Source organism: Acinonyx jubatus, chromosome A2 (assembly GCF_027475565.1).
Source record: "Acinonyx jubatus isolate Ajub_Pintada_27869175 chromosome A2, VMU_Ajub_asm_v1.0, whole genome shotgun sequence".
Taxonomy (NCBI): Eukaryota; Metazoa; Chordata; class Mammalia; order Carnivora; family Felidae; genus Acinonyx; species Acinonyx jubatus.
In genome coordinates, this window is record NC_069383.1 from 59,051,143 (window position 1) to 59,067,692 (window position 16,550).

The 16,550-nt window shown below is 38.8% G+C and overlaps 1 protein-coding gene across 18 annotated transcripts in view; it reads left to right on the forward strand.

The window, feature by feature from the left end:
• Nucleotides 1-6,959: 6,959 nt before the first annotated feature.
• The window catches only part of CRPPA (CDP-L-ribitol pyrophosphorylase A), a 481,097-nt gene continuing 471,506 nt past the window's right edge, over nt 6,960-16,550 (forward strand). For 16 of the 18 annotated variants that reach the window (XM_053218374.1, XM_053218384.1, XM_053218372.1 and 13 more), the window contains exon 1: nt 6,961-7,446. In XM_053218374.1, coding sequence (XP_053074349.1) covers nt 7,199-7,446 — 248 coding nt within the window. In that variant the 5' untranslated portion in view covers nt 6,961-7,198. Of the gene's footprint in view, nt 7,447-16,550 lie in introns of all 18 variants that reach the window. The other 2 variants (XM_053218382.1, XM_053218386.1) reach the window with 1 other exon arrangement.

Genomic DNA, 16,550 nt, shown 5'->3' on the forward strand with positions numbered 1-16,550 from the left:
CCAGCTCCAAGGCCCTAAACATACGAATGAGTCCATCTTGGATCCCTCTCCAGCCTCAGTTGAACTTCCCCAGTCAACCCGAAAGGAAGAGAGGTGAGCTGCTTTCATTCAGCCCAACCCAAATTCCTGGCCCACAGAACTGAGAGAAATAAAATGGTGTTATTTTAAGACACTAAGTTTTGGAACGGTTTGTTGTAAATCAGTAGACACCTAGAAAAAAAAGTTAAGAAAGTTATAAAACATAATTCTTGTTCTTCAGACTTCAATATGATTTAGCAATAACATAGCACACTTATGTTTGACCATCCATTCAAAATAAGGACTAGAAAGTGTACCATTTTTAAGATTAGACTCTCACTGGCTTCATGTGTATGGTTTATTTCTTGACTTGCTATTATTTCCAGGCCTTGGGAATTTCCAGAGATACAATATCATGTTTTTAGATTATGATTCTGATATTTACTGAAATGGAAATATCTCAGCTTTTATTAGTTGCTATTCCCCAGGATAAAAGAGTTGGTTGGATTTTCATCACTTTGAGATACAGGTGTAGTTGGCTAGAAGGGCCTTAGTGTCATAACTCGTATAATCCCAGATGTTAGCAGCAGCCAGTGGAAATGGGAAATAAATTAAGGCCAGGTTACAGAATATTCCAGGGAGATCCAGGCATCAGAATTCACAGGCCTAGCACTGTGATTACATCTGTTTTTATGTGATTAATTTTTTCAGAGAAGTTATCCATCCATTAAATGGAGATCAACCTTCTGGTTACTAAAGCTCTTCCAGTTAAACTGGGGTTCTCTTCCACCTTATGTCAAAGAGATGTGGAATTCTAAGCAGAGGTCACTCCTAGGACCTAGGTCAATGGGTGTGGAGTTCAAGAAGAAGGTTTCCAGAAGGTAGGTACACCCTGTGAACACTAAGGCAGTTCTAGGCACTGAGACAAGTTCAAAAATGGAACCCTCTAACACGATGGAGCTACTTGTTCTGCTCTGGACTAGTAGAGTTAACTCCACAGGTGAAAGCCACAGATGAACTGCTGGTCAGCAGAGCTGACCAATTCAGGAGATGGGAGAAAAAGGGAAAAGAGTCAGGAAGGCAAGATGCCAGGAGGGCCAAAGACAAACAGAAATGTGAACATTTGCCCAGGACCAGTGCTGGTTAGTTTGTGCATATTTTTATTATTGTACCATAGCAGCTAATAATAATCATATATATTTTTGAAGTTAGGATAGAATAATTGCTAAAGAAAGATTTGACAAAAAGGGGAAGGGTTTTTCTTTTTAATCTTTTGTCAAAGTCCTGAGTTCTTTTAAGGAGCAGGATAAGAGAGGTAGAAGAAATATGAAGTTGGGGTGAGGAGGGTTAGTGCAAACTTAAAATTGAAACTTTTTCATTTGGGAGTAGTTTTAAGCATTCAGATGTTTCTGAAGACTAAGTGAAAATTGGTCTTCATGCATTTAAGTTTATAGCCATTGGCACATTTAACCTTTTTTCATTTATCCATTCTTTCACTTACGTCTTAAACCAATTAGTGGTAGCCATGGTCACAAATGGAAATATTTAATTTTTCTGTTTAAGTTATTTCTATTCACATACAGCATAAACAACAGTGACCTAATTTCCACCTCTTTGCGATCTGCCACAGGTTACTTCTACATGAAACATTGTCTTTCTGTTACCACTAAGCACTTCTTGTCCAAGCCTGTCTATTGTTCTCTTAACTAGAATTTCCAGCACTGTCCAAATTCTGTGTTCTTCTTGTCCTCGTCCTCTTTTCCCTCCTCCTCTTCATGTTTCCTTCTCCTCCTTCTTGTCTTTCCTCTTCCTTTTCTTCTTCCTTTTCTCCTTCTTCCCCTTCTCCTTCTCTTCCTCCTCCTCCCTGTCCTCCTTCTTCGCTAGCCCAGTGAATACCCATGCTAGAGAGCAATGAAGCACTTTTTGATTTAATTTTATTTTTTATGAAAATTAGAAACTTTTTTATATCCTCACATCTGTTGGATGTCACTGAAGAGACTGTATTACCTCTCAGTCTTCTCTCTCTCTTCATGCCAGCTATCCCATTGGCCTCTCTGTACCTCTACCCCACCATAGTCCCTTTTGATCCACTAAGGTCAAGATTTGCTATCATCATGGTTAAAGTATTATTAGGCAACGATGTCCCACATTCAGACTCTATTGGACAGCTCACTTCTTATATTGATTCTGTGCTTTGCATGGTGATGGTGGTTGTGGTCATAATGTCACATTCAAATATCCACATTCTTCCTTTCTTACTGTGCAGAAGACAGTAATGACTGCACTTTCTGGAAGCATTTCTTTTCTTCTTTAAATCTTGTTTTAGTACTGAGTTGTAGTGAAAATGTATAGGGATAGCTGCTGCCAATATCTGACCTTGCACAAAAGCAAATCTTCCTTTTCAAACTGTTCTCTTCTTTGATGATTCTGATTATTCTTCCCTTCAACAGATTATGAAAACTAGCCACCACCAATTCTAGACTAGTCATTTGTTTTCTAAACAAACTTTCAAAGACATCACCCCTCCCACATTCCTTCTGCATAGAAGTCATTCCCCTCTTTTAGTTTCTGAAGTTGTGTGGCATCTGACAGTAGAACCGTGCCCTTTAGTTCTATGCACAGAAGCAGAATTCCAGGGAACAATGTCAATTCTGCTTAAGTTGTGGTCCAAGATATGGCTTTTGGGGGCTCTCAGAGGTGATTTGTTTTTAAGTGACAGTTCTGTAGAAATACAAGGGGATGATTCATTTCTCTATTTCTCTAAAACGTCTCTTTTTCCCCGGTACTTAAATATTTTTTCCTTGTGTTTTCCTCCTTTTAAATTAACAAGGAAATAAGACATAACTGTTTTAATGGATTTCTTATGCAATTTTTATGTGGCATGTTTAATATACTACATGCCTTTGGCTTTAGGTCTTGAAATTAAATGCACTGAATATAAAGTGAATTGGGTGTCATTCTTTTTTTAATTCAATGTTTATTTAAGTCTGCTTCACGCTTAACATTGGAATCATCTAAGGAAGCATATTAAAAAAGGCAGATTTCTGGACATGCTGCAGGTCTACTGAATCTAATTTTCTGTCATAAGGTGCCAATAATATGTTTTCTAAGATTATTATATAATATATAATATGCAAATGACATTATATAAAATACATAAGAAACACGATATATGTTCACAATTGTCCCCAACTGATTCTTATGACAAATTAAACTTTAGTAATATTAATGATGTCAACTTTATCATTCAGTCCTAAGGCTATTCATCATTGTTTCCTTTTTTAGCTGTAATAGGAAAAACAAAGTAGACAGTTGTGACAGTTGATAATTAACTTTGTAAGATATATTGAGAAAATGAAAGATGATAATCTTGTTGTCATGTGGTGTTTAGTTTGAATTACCCACAGAAAGACCTCATTGTGGAGCATCATTTTTCTTACATATAAAAATGAGGTAAAGGTCAGGGGTTAATAGACTGTAGCATTTTCATAAGACACAATGGCAAAACAGAATTCATAGGCTGACAGAAATGTTGGGGCTGGCCCTTGGTAGAACAATTATATATTTTGTTTGGCTCCTATTCCAACAGAATTAAAGGGTAAACCATTAAGCTGTTCATTAGCATTTGTGAGCAACATCCCAAGTAACCTCTAGAATAGCTATTAAATAGTAAGTGTGTTTCGGGAGGAGGGGAATGACTGGCAGTGACAATTATACTTGAGTTAACAGTAAAAAAATAAACTTCAGCTTGATCTAAAATTCAGTAATAATAATAATATCCCCAAGATAATCTTCCAGGGTACACTGACATGTAGAAACAAACAACAAAAGGTAGTTTTGGGTCTTTCAGATATACAGATGAGAGCCACTTCCATTTAATGGGCACTTCTATAAGCATTAAAAAAAGACATGTCAAAGTGAGTTTATAAAATTGTGACATACATTTAACAAAGCTATGCTTTGAACAGTCACAGTACAATGAAACACATTTCATTATTCACAGGATAAAGGGTATTTTAAAAATCATAGTGCACTGTGGGTGTAGTTATGGGACATAAGTGAAGTCAAATGAACAGTCTTTTCTTTCGTTAGTCACATGAATATATTTCTAATTATGTGTAACTTCATTTGGAAATTACGGTTAACATGTAAATTTGAAGGTTTTCCTGTGTATGAAATTGTTTTAGTTTCCTATGGTTGTTATAACAAATCACAAATTTAGTGGCCTAAAACAATACAATTTATTTATTTTTTAAAGCTTGTCTATTTATTTTGAGAGAGAGAGAGAGATTGAGAGAGAGAAACATGCAGGGAAGGGGCAGAGAGGAGAGACAGAATCCCAAGCAGGCTTCGTCGAGCTGTCAGCACAGAGTCCTATGTGTCCTTGAACTCACAACTTGTGAGATCAAGACCAGAGTGGAGATCAAAAGTCGGACGCTTAACCGACTAAGCCACCTGGTGCCCAACGATACAAGTTTATTATCTTAGTGTTGTAGATGTGAGAAATTTCAAAATGGATTGGCTGGGCTATATTCTTCTGGAATCTCTAGTTGAAGACTTTGGTTCCTTCCTTTATCCAGTTTCTAGAAATTCCTGGAATCCTTGACTTATAGCTCTGTATTACTCTCACCTACAATTTCATCTTCGTACTTTTTAAATTCTGATCACTCTCTGATAAGGGCACTTGTGATTACGTTGGGCACACCTGCATGATCCCGGCTCCGCTCCCCATCTCAAGATTTTTAAGTTAATCACAGCTGAAATGTTCCTTTTATATAAGGTCAGGTAACATATTCACAGGTTTCAGGGATTAGAACATGGGCAGCTTTGGGAAGCCAGTATTACGTACCACAGAAACCCAGATCAAAAACCACTCCAGAACTTTCCCCTTTGCGTGCCCTGCATTGTAATGCAGTTGAGATTTGTTTTTTCTAAACTTTTCAATTGTTATCACAGACTGGTTATTACCAACGAACGGGTCACAGAGTATCTTACTTTCCAAGGTATGCACTTTTAGCTACTCATTTCAGAGAAAGTATTTTCGTAATGTGGCTGTTACAACTTGGTATAAAATTACATGGAAACTATATCTTTTACCCAAAGTACGCATAATAAGAAACTAATTATACCTATATAAAAAGATACAGAAAAATGTTTCCCATACTGTGATAGACAAATGAACAGTCTGTCCTTTTCTTTCAATACAAGTCTTAAATATTGTTAACATAAAGTATAAAAGATCTAAGGATTCATAGCAAACAGCAAAATTAATATATTTGCTCTAAAACAATCAAATCAATAAAACAAGATTATTGTTAAAATTTATTAAGATTTATGTATAATTATATAGCAATTAAGACTTATTACTACGCTTTTTTTTGCTGAAGATTAACAAAATGAAAACTAGCTTTAACTCCACTGTTAGATTAAAAAGGGAAGTTTAACATCAATATTAATTGGAACAATTATTTGATTTGTTTTCCTGCCTCTGTATAGATTCCTTTATTCATTTATCCATCCAGTCAACAGGTATTAATTGAATTCCTAGTACAGGCCAGACACAGGTGTGGTGGTGATGGTACAAAGTCAGGTGTATTATGGTGCTTATTTTTCAGCTAAGAGTCAATGATCTGACAAACTGAAACTGTAACGGAGTTAAACATTAATTATAATAACAGTAATTTTTTGTTACTTTTGTATTGAAAGTACTTCTGCATTGAAACTTGAGTATTGAAAATACAAGTACATTGAATATATTAAAAACATGCTCAATCACTGATAAAAACAGATGGGAAAATCATATTTTAATTGTGTATGCTTTAATCTCAATTTGGAAAAATTAGTAAAAATACTGAGTTGGATGGGATATTATAAACTGATAATATTTTCAGCGCTTAAAAGATTCAATTTTTATGAATCTTGTATTAACTATTGTTGGTTGAAGATTGATAAATATGAATTAGAAAATATTTATTAGTATATACTTCAATTATCATTAACTTATGTATTGAATTAACTACTGATTGAATATTTTTTAAGCTTCTATTATATTCCAGGTGCTGGACATAGAACCCACACCAAAAAAGTAAAAACCGGACTCTCCTAGAACTTACATTCCAGGGACCTAATAAGATGGGCTCTGACATTCCAAATACTTAGATACATTTTTATGGTAAACATTGCCAGCAAGAATAGTACTAAGGGCAGTATACCTCCAGGCCTGGAATTCTTCAACTCTGGCTGTGCTTCAGTGCAAGGGCCTTACGGCAGTTCTGCCGTTAGAGGTGTAATTTTACACAGGTTACTTAAACATTACAACCTTTTTTCTTTCTCTGTGTCAAAACAAAAAACCAAAACCAACAAAACCCCAGTAATAGCTGGGTTCTCCTGTAGATTAAATGAGCTAATGTGTGTCGCTTGTTCAGCAATTATTAGTGTTACTGCTTTGGCTCTGTGGGTCCAAAACGTGCCTGCTCATTAGAATTACCTGGGGGTCTTTAAAAACATTCCCAAACTCGGGCCACACACCAGACTAATTAAATCCCAGTCTCTGAGCGTGGGACATAGGTGTCAGCAATTTCTGAGCTCCCCAGGTAGTTCCAATTTGCAGACAAATTTGGGATCCGTGGCAGTTTGGGTTAATATTTCATAACACTGCTCGGCCACCTGTCTTTTTCGAGGTGGAACCAGGAAATCTTACGAGCTTAATCAAAGTCAGAAATCGAGGTCTTTCTGTCCCCTCCTGTGACCTGGATCCAAATATCCTTAAGGGGAGAGGGACTGGGGGCGGGGGGGGGGGGGGGGGGGAGTCCTGACCTCTACAGCCTACGCAAAAACTGTTAAGTTTAATGGGACCCGTAGGTTCCTACGGAGGGCTGACACTTCCACCCGAGGCGACCGCTGGGCCCGCCAGAGAAGCGAGGAGGCGCGAAAACGCAGCCCGGCCGGGGGCGCTGGGCTCGTCGCTGAGGCCGCGGACGCCAAAGGAGGAAGCTCGGCAGCTGGAGCGTCCCCTGGGGACACGCAGCGGCCCGGACTCCGCGGCTCCGGTGGGCGCCGTCAGGCCTCTTCTGCCCTACCCCCCGATCTTCCCGGTGACCCCAGCCGAGCGCCCGAGCGCAGCGGGGCGCTGTGGCCCGGGGCGAACCAGGCCGGCCGGCCGGCCGCGCCGCCCGCCGCCATGGAGCCCGGGCCCGCCGCGCCGCGGCCTCGCTTGTGCGACTCTCTCGGCGCGGACCAGACACCCTCGGCCTCTACGCTGAACGCGGACCGGGCCGAGGCTCGGCCAGCTGGGCGCCTTGCTCCCGCAGTGGCTGCGGTGTTGCCGGCGGGGGGTAGTGGGGAGCGCATGGGCGTCCCCACCCCGAAGCAGTTCTGCCCCGTCCTGGAGAGGCCGCTCATCAGCTACACGCTGCAGGCCCTGGAGAGGTAATGCGGCGCAAGGCGCACCCCCGGTCCCCGGCCCGGCCTTCCGCTCCTGGTGCGGCCCGCCTAGGGCGGCCCGCGGCACCTGCCCCTCGTGCTGCTTTCGCGCTGGCGCCTTTTCTCGGGGGACTGCGGGGCCGACTCCGCCCGCTCAATCCCTGGCTTGGGCTGCGTCCTCCCCTGCAATTCAGGGACCGGTGGTTCTGATCCTCTAACAGACCTGCATGCAACAGGGGGCTGCCCCACAGACCCCTTTCGGTGCCCGGGACGTCGACGTGGTGGTGGGGAGCCCGGCTCCTGGAGCTGGACTAAGGAGAGCATGGGTTGGAACTAAAAGGCATTTAGTTTTGACAGTGGCCCCACTGGGGCCTAATGACAAGCTCTTTCAGGAGTCTTCCTGCCCGTCTGCCTCTTTCTCAATCTCTGTTAATGTTTTGTGCTTTCTGTGCATGCGTGGATTGGAGTTTTACTCACACATCTCATTTCACGGGCCTTTGTTCACTTTATCCATTCATGTACATTAACTGAATATCTCTTAAGATCCTATGTTAATTACGAAGTGCTGAAGGTGGACGGAGGGACAAAACTTAATCCGAGGCTTTCACCGGTGGATATAGATTTAAGGGTGCGAAATTGTTAAGGCCAATACGTGTGGAATTGGGGCGAGGACTAGAGGCGCAGTAGTGAGATAGAGAGGGGGTTTGTTAATTGTTTTAGCGCATAGTAGTATGATTGAGCGTGGGGTGAGTCTGGAGGGGTAGGAAGCAGGACAGTTGCACAGGTCCCTAGATGAGTTGCTATGGGTTGAAGCCAGTGTGGTGCTGTGATGGGATGTTAAACCTTGAAGTGAGTCCTTTGTGTCTCAAGAAGGATAACGTTATTTTAGTATATCCTTTGCAGGTGGCTTTCATGAAGACCAAGCTAATGAGTTGCTGCTAATTCAAGGCTGTTAGCCTATTACCCAGCAAAGCTCTTGTTCCTGTCCCATCATGCCTGCACACAGAAGCCAAAGGGCCCACGTTGTGTTGGATATGGTATGGAAGTGTGAAGAGTCATAACCACCCTTGATTAGGGTAATCAGGCCAGTGGTCACATCTGAAACTCAAATAAACATGGAAACAGTTCAGGTGCTTTCCATACTCTTGTAACCCACCTTTTCTCTGTGTATGAATCATGTAACTACAGTACTACAGTATGTTAGACCCCGTGACAACATAACTCCTTTATGTAGGTTATATTAAGGGACATAATGGATTTTTGCCAGCAGAACCTAATTGCTTAATAACTGGGTATAAGGGAATATAGTCTCTTGTACGTTCATTTTCTTTCCTATGAAGCAAATTAACATCATCAGCACGTTTGCATCTTCTGGGGTAGACTGAGATAGGTGGTTACTGGAAAAATCTTTTGAAGTAAAAATGTTCTGGGAATGCCTTTTTTAATAGAAGATGAGGAACATGTGTTTTGTATTGCTAACAGCAGTGATAAAATTCTAATAGTAACTAAAGAAACCTCCATTTTGAAATCCATCGGAGATCATTTTTGTCACTATTAAAATGCCTGAAGAACTTAAGGGATGATTGCATTTGGGGTATGTTTCAGGAAATCCTTGGAAATCTTGCATTACAGGGGTTTGGGTATGGGTGCTTCTTAGCCATTTGCTAAAGGAAGGGCATTCTTTTGACTGCTAATAGACTTCCTAGAGCATGGTGTTAAAAAGCCTAGGTTATTTCATCCTCTTGAATTATGCAAGTTCAATTAAGGAAAGGAGATGGAAGCATAAAATGTATGAAATTCTTACGTTTTGCTCTTTGGTGAAATGATGCATGCTTACCACATATTAAAGGGGAAGCATCACTCTCAATGCGTCAGATCAGAAAAGATGTAATTGGGTGTCACCACTGTCAATCATCTAGATTATTTTAGGATAGTGTCAGCTCTCCTTGCCCTCTAATTTGATTTCAAAGTTCATTTGTCTCGCAGAAGTTAAGACTTTCTTTTCTCAAGCTTTTTCCATCTCACTAATAGAGAGGTTGTTGTGAATAATCTTTATTAGTTGATCTTGACTATGAAATTAAAGATACTCACTGACTGAAAAATGACCCTCATAGTTTGATCTGTCCTTTGGTATTTTGAACTGATAAAAAACTATGGCATACGAGAGACTTCACCTCTGAAGTTTGGTCCACAGCTCTTAAATTGGGATAGGGAAATGTAAAGAAATGTGGCTCGTCTTTGTTTTAGTTAAATACAGGTTTAAATGGCATTATTTTCACTGTTGTATTTATCCACCCAAAGAGACTAAAAACAGTATAGTCACACAAGGGAAAATGAATGTAAGAAGAGCTGGAGTAGATAAAAGATGACAACAAAACATTGGAAGAACAGGATGGTAATCAATCAGACTTAACAGTCCCCAAGAAAATGGGAACAGCTGTGGAGAAGCAAGTTGGTTGAAGTCCCCAGATCTTGGAATGTTTCAGGAATCAGAGGTACAGGATGCTTCGGAAGGTGGGGTAGACAGCTCAAAACAAAATAAAAACAACTGGTTGCAACCTTAAAAAGAAACAGTTAAACTCCTAGCTCACTATCAAAATACTTGAAGCTTATTCTCTGACTCAGCACAGCCAATGGCTGAGTGAAGGTTCCATGGCCGTAGAGGAGTTGAGAGGAAGACTGCACTTTGTGGTGATGAGATCCTTAGCTTCTAAGGTCAACTCACGGGAGTTCCCCCCCCCCCCATTTTTTTTTTAATGTTTTAATTTTTATTTTTGAGAGAGCAAACAGGGGAGGGGCAGAGAGAGAGAGAGAGAGTGGGAGACACAGAATCCAAAGCAAGTTCCAGGCTCTGCGCTGTCAGCATGGAGCCTGACACCAGCTCAAACTCACTGAGTGGTGAGGTTATGAGCTGAGCTGCAGTCAGATGCTTAACTGACTGAGCCACCTAGGCACCCTGAGTTTTTTTTGTTTGTTTGTTTTTGTTTTTGTTTTTTTTTTTGTTTTACTTTTTAAACAACATGGTACATATTAAAGCACCTGTTCTGAAATGACTGAAAAGTTAGAGGGGACCTTCAGAGAGTCTGTATTGTGAGTTGACTGAGACTTAGGATTGTTTTCAATTCAGGTGACATTGGGAAAATATTTTTTTCTAGTTTAGTCAAGTTCTGGTAGGCCATTGAAATATCTTTGTGTGTGTGTGTGTGTGTGTGTGTGTTGGGAGGTGGAGAGTGCCAGCAGTGGAGGGGGAAGAGAGAACCTTAAGCAGGCTCCGTGCTCAGTGCAGAGCCTAGCACAGACCCCGGGATCATGACCTGAGCTAAAAACAGGAGTCAGATGCTCAACTGACTGGGCCACCCAGGCACCCTGACATTTCTTAATTATTAAATGACATTCAAAAGACTCTCTGAACCTTCCCAAATCTGGGAGACGTTGGCTATGGCTCTATCTAGACAAAGTCTATCAGTCAGTTGTATGTGCATATATTTCCATTAAACATTGCATGTGTATGTATAAACGTATGTATATACATGTTTATATGCCACCTCTATTAAGATGATACAGCTGGTCGTTTGGATCTGTGCATTTGGGTTTAAAACAATCAAAACTACTACTTGGTAGGTTGTATTAGGAACAAGAGTCTTTCAGAAGTTGATTAAAAATGTTTCTAGGATTTTGAAACTTTGCTTTTGGCCTTGTAGAGGGAATAGAAGTTTATTAAACCAAAGATTTATAATTTGAAGAGAGCTTTTTTTTTTGCCCCTCAGCATACTAACAAGGAACTGAGATCAAGGGTACTAGCGCCTTATGTAACTATTGATTTATGTATGACCAGAGTTTTTAAAAGAAATATTGCTCTAAGAAAACTTAGGTGGCCATGGTAGTGGTGGAGGCATAAAGCCCTGGCAGTTAAGTTGTAAAATACACTTTACAGATCAACTCTGCTCTTTTGCTGTCTAAAAAAATGTGTTCCCAGGTCTTATGTACGAAGTAAAAACTCCTGCCGTTAAGCTTACTTCGGGTTCCAAATATCTAAGGAAAGAAACTCATTAAGAATGGTTAATCTGGCTTAGCTGAATAACTAAAATGACAAATACAAGAAAAGTAAGACAAACACTGTCAAATACAAGGCAAACACTGGCCATGCTTCTTCAGATTCATGGTGATGGTGGGCTAGGAGTGGGAGTTCCTCTGCTGATACATTTGAACAAAGTCTGGCACAGCCTTCTGCATAGTTGGAGAAGTTTCTCAAGTTTTCTGCGGTAGAGGACACTGCCTAAAATGACTTGTTCCTCGATAGGGTTCACTGCCCATTGAAACTGTATTATAAACTGGCAGCCAGTATAAATCTCCTCTAGGAAGGAAATGTGTTGTCCCACTAATAAAAAGCATTGCAGAGTTTGGATACTAATATATATCCTTATTAATGTGTTGGCGTTCTAATTCAGGTTTCACTCTTAGTTTGGCTAATGTAAGTTAGTCAACATAAATGTGATAATGTCAGATGAATTTCAAAGAAAGCTGTTTTGTGGATTTGTATGTGTTGATCTTAAGGAGAGTAGATTTTTGTGGTTAAGTTGGGTTGCTTTCTTGCCACTTGGAAAATTAATGGAAGTCCAGTTTTAGAAACTGAGACTCCATGGTGTGTGTGTGTGTTGTCTGCTTTTTTTAAATTGAGGTATAATCGACATATTAGTTTCAGGTATACAACGTAGTGATTTGGTATTTGTATATATGTTTTTGTGTTCTATTTACTTTTTAAATCCTCCTTTTTCATCATGATGAATCCCCTTCACCTATTTCAGCCATTCTTCCCTCCCAACTCCTCTCAGGTAATAATCAGTTGGTTTTGTAGAATTAAGAGTTGTTTTTTGGTTTGTCTTTTTTCCCTTGTTTTGTTAAATTCCACATATGACTAAAGTCATGTGGTGTTTGCCCTTCTCTGACTAACTTATTTATACTCTCTTGATTTATCCATGTTTTTGCAAATGGAAAGATTACATTCTTCTTTATAGCTAATATTCCACTGCATGTATGTACCACTTCTTTATCCATTTGTCAGTTGATGGACGCTTGGACTGCTTCCATAGTTTGGCTGCTGTAAATAATGCTGCAATAAACATAGGGGTCCGTGCATACCTTTGAATTAGTGTTTTTGTATTTTTAGGGTAGATACCCAGCTGTGTGATTACTGGATCATAGGGTGGTTCTTTTTTAAATTTGAGGAACTTCCATACTGTTTTCTAGAGTGACTGCATCAGTTTGCTTTTCTACCAACAGTGCATGAGGCTTCTTTTTTTCCTGCGTCCTTGTCAACACTTGATGTTTTTTGTGTTTTTGATTTTAGCCATTCTGACAAGTTTGAGGTGATACCTTATTGTAGTTTTGACTTACATTTCCCTGATGATAAGTGGTGTTGAGCATCTTTACATGTGTCTCTTGGCCATCTGTATGTTTTCCTTGGAGAAATGTGTGTTCATGTCTTGCCATTTTTAAATGCATTATTTATTTTTCGGTTGTTGAGTTTTCTAAGTTCTTTTTATATTTTGGATACTCTTTAACAGATGTCATTTGCAAACACTTTGTCCCATTCTGTAGGTTGACTTGTAGTTTTGTTGTTTGTTTCCTTCACTGTGCAGAAACTTTTTATTTGGATGTTGTCCAAGTAGTTTATTTTTTGCTCTTCCCTTGCCTCAGAAGATATATCTAGAAAACTGTTGTTATGGTCAGTGTCAGAGAGATTACTGCCTGCCCTCTCTTGAAGTGTTTTTTAGGGTTTCGGGACTCACATTTAGGTCTTTAAACATTTGAATTTACTTTTGTATATTGTGAAAGAAAGTGGTCCGTTTTCATTCTTTTGCATATCTCTGTCCAGTTTTCCCAATACCATTTATCGAAGAGACTGTCTTTTCCCCCTTGTATGTATATTCATTCCTCTTTTGTCAAAGATTAATTGGCCATGTAATTGTGCATTTAATTCTGGGTTTTCTGTTTTATTGAGCTATGTGTATTTTTATTCCAGTACTATACTGTGTTATTTTTAAGATTTTATTTTTTAAAGTCATCTCTATACCCAATATGGGGCTTGAATTTAGAACCCTGTTATCAAGAGTCAGATGCTTTACTGACTGAGCCAGCCAGGTGCCCCTGCATTCTTAATTACTACCACTGTGTAATATAATTTGAACTCTGGAATTTTGATAACTCCAGTTTTGTTTTTCATTTTCAAGATTGCTTTGGCTATTGGAGGTTTTGTGTGATTGTGTGTGTGTATGTGGTTCTATACTATTTTTAGGATTGTTTATTCAAGTTCTGTGAAAAATGCTGTTGGTATGTTGATAGCAATTGAATTAAATTTGTAGATGGCATTGGTAATATAGATGTTTTAACGATTTTTTTTTCTTGGAAACTGTGAGCAAGGAATGTCTTTGCCTTTTTCTGTGTTGTCTTGAATTTCTTTCATCAGTGTTTTATAGTTTTCCAAGTACAGGTCTTTCACATTGAAATTTATTCCTAGGTACCTTATTGTTATGGTATGATTGTGAATGGGATTTTTGTCTTAATCTCACCTTCTGCTTCGATATTAGTGTATAGTAATGCAGTAGATTTCTATACATAGATTTTGTGTCCTTGGACTTTACTGAATTCATTGACCAATTTTAGTAGATTTTTGGTGGGATAGTTAGGGTTTTCTATGTGTAGTATGTTGTCATCTGCAAATAGTTTTACTCCTTCCTTCCAATTTGAATGCCTCTTATTTCTTTTTGTCTAAAGGCTGTAGCTAGGACTTCTAGTACTACATTGAATAAAAGTGGTGAGTGTGGACATCCCTGTTGCTGATGTTAGGGGGAAAGCTCTTAGTTTTGCCTCATTGAGTATGATGTTTGCTCATACAAGACCTTTATTATGTTGAGATGTGTTCCCTCTAGGCCTATTTTGCAGAGATTTTGTTTTTGTTTTTAAATCATGAAGGGATGCTATACTTTGTCAAATGCTTTTTCTATATCTATTGAAATGGTCATACAGTTTTTATACTTTGTCCTACAGATGTGCCATATCATTTTGATTATTTTGTGGATATTGAACCACTCTTGCATTCCAGGAATAAATCCCACTTGATCATGGTGTATGATCTTTTAAATATATTGTTGGATATGGTTTGCTAATATTATGAGGATTTTGCATCTATATTCATGAGAGATACTGGCCTATACTCTTTTTTTTGTGGCGTCTGTATCTGGCTTTGGTATCAGAGTGATAATGGCCTCACAGAATGGATTTGGATGTTTTCCTTCCTCTTGTATTTTTTGAAATAGCTTGAGAAGAATAGATATTAACTCCCCTTTAAATGTTTGGTAGAATTCACCTGTGAAGGCATCTGGTCCTGGAGTTTTATTTTTGGGAAGTTTTTTGATTACTGATTGAATTTCATTGCTGGTGATTGGTCTGTTCAAATTTTCTACTTGATATTAATATTTGATATTGATGAATATTTTCATAATATTCTGTTAAAATTGTATTTCTGTGGTGTTATTTCTCCTTTTCCATAAATTTTTGTTACTTGGGTCATCTGTTAATTTTTAAAAATTTTCTTATTTGAGTCTTGCTAGAGGTTTATCTATTTCGTTGAGTTTTTTCAAAGAATCAGCTCCTGGTTTCATTGATCTGTTCTATTGCTTTTTTAGTTTTTATATTATTTATTTAAAACAATTTTTAAACATTTATTTATTTTTGAGACAGAGACCGAGCATGAACGGGGGAGGGTCAGAGGGAGGGAGACACAGAATCCGAAACAGGCTCCAGGCTCTGAGCTGTCAGCACAGAGCTCTACGCGGGGCTCGAACTCACGGACCACGAAATCATGACCTGAGCGGAAGTCGGTCGCTTAACCAACTGAGCCACCCAGGCACCCCTATATTATTTATTTTTATTCAGCATATAGTTGGGTCTTGATTGTTTATTTGTTTGTTTATTTATTTATTGTGCCACCCTGTGTCTTTTCATTGGGGCCCTTAGTCTATTCACATTCAAAGTAAGTACTGATAGATACGTGTTTATTGCCATTTTGTCACTTGTTTAGTGGTTGTTTCTGTATATTTTCTCTGATGCTTCCCTGATTGTATTTCATGATTTTTTGGCTTTCTTTGGTGATCTATTTCAAACCTTTTCTCATTATTCTTTGCATATCTATTACCTGTTTTTGATTGGTAGTTACCATTAGGTTTGTATATAACATCTTCTAGTAAAGCAGTCTATATGACATTGATGGTCACTTTAAGTTCATTCTTCTTCCCATTTTTTAGGTGTATAGCATCATAATTTACATCCTTTTCTTTAATGAATCCCTTGACTGGTTTTTACAGAAAAGGTTATTTTTACTGCTTGTTTATTTTCATGTTCTCACTTATGATCTTCCTTTCCACCCAGAGGATTCCCTTTAATATTTCTTATAGGACTGCTTTAGTAGTCATGAGCTCTGTTTTTGTTTGAGAAACTCTTTTATCTCCTTCTATTCTGAGTGATAGCCTTCCTGGATAGGGTATTCTTGGTTGCAGATTTTTTCCCTTGAGCACCTTGAATATATCCTGCCATTCCCTTTGGCCTGCAAAGTTTTGGTAAAAAAATCCTTTGTTAGTATTATGGAGTTCCTTTGAATGTAACTGTCATCTTTTATTGCTTTACTTTTTTTTTTCCTTTTACTACTTTTTGCCATTTTAATTACTATATGTCTTGGTGTGGACCTCCTTGGGTAGAGATTTTTTTTTTGGGGGGGGAGGGAAGGATATCTGTGTCTCCTCAATCTGGATATGTTTCCTTTCTCATATTAGAGAAGTTTCAACTATTATTTCTCCAAATAAGTTTCCTGCCCCTCATCTGGGACCCTATAGTACAGATATTATGCTTGGAGTCACTGAGTTCTCTAAGAATATTCTCAATTTGCATAATTATCTTTACTTTACTTTGCTAAGATTGGTTATGTTCCATTAGTCTGTGTTCCAGGTCATTAAATAATTTGTCTGCTTTATGTAGCCTGCTATTTGTTCCATCAAGTATATTTTTAATTTCACTTACTGTGTTCTTGATCTCTGGTTGTTTTTTGTTTGTTTGTT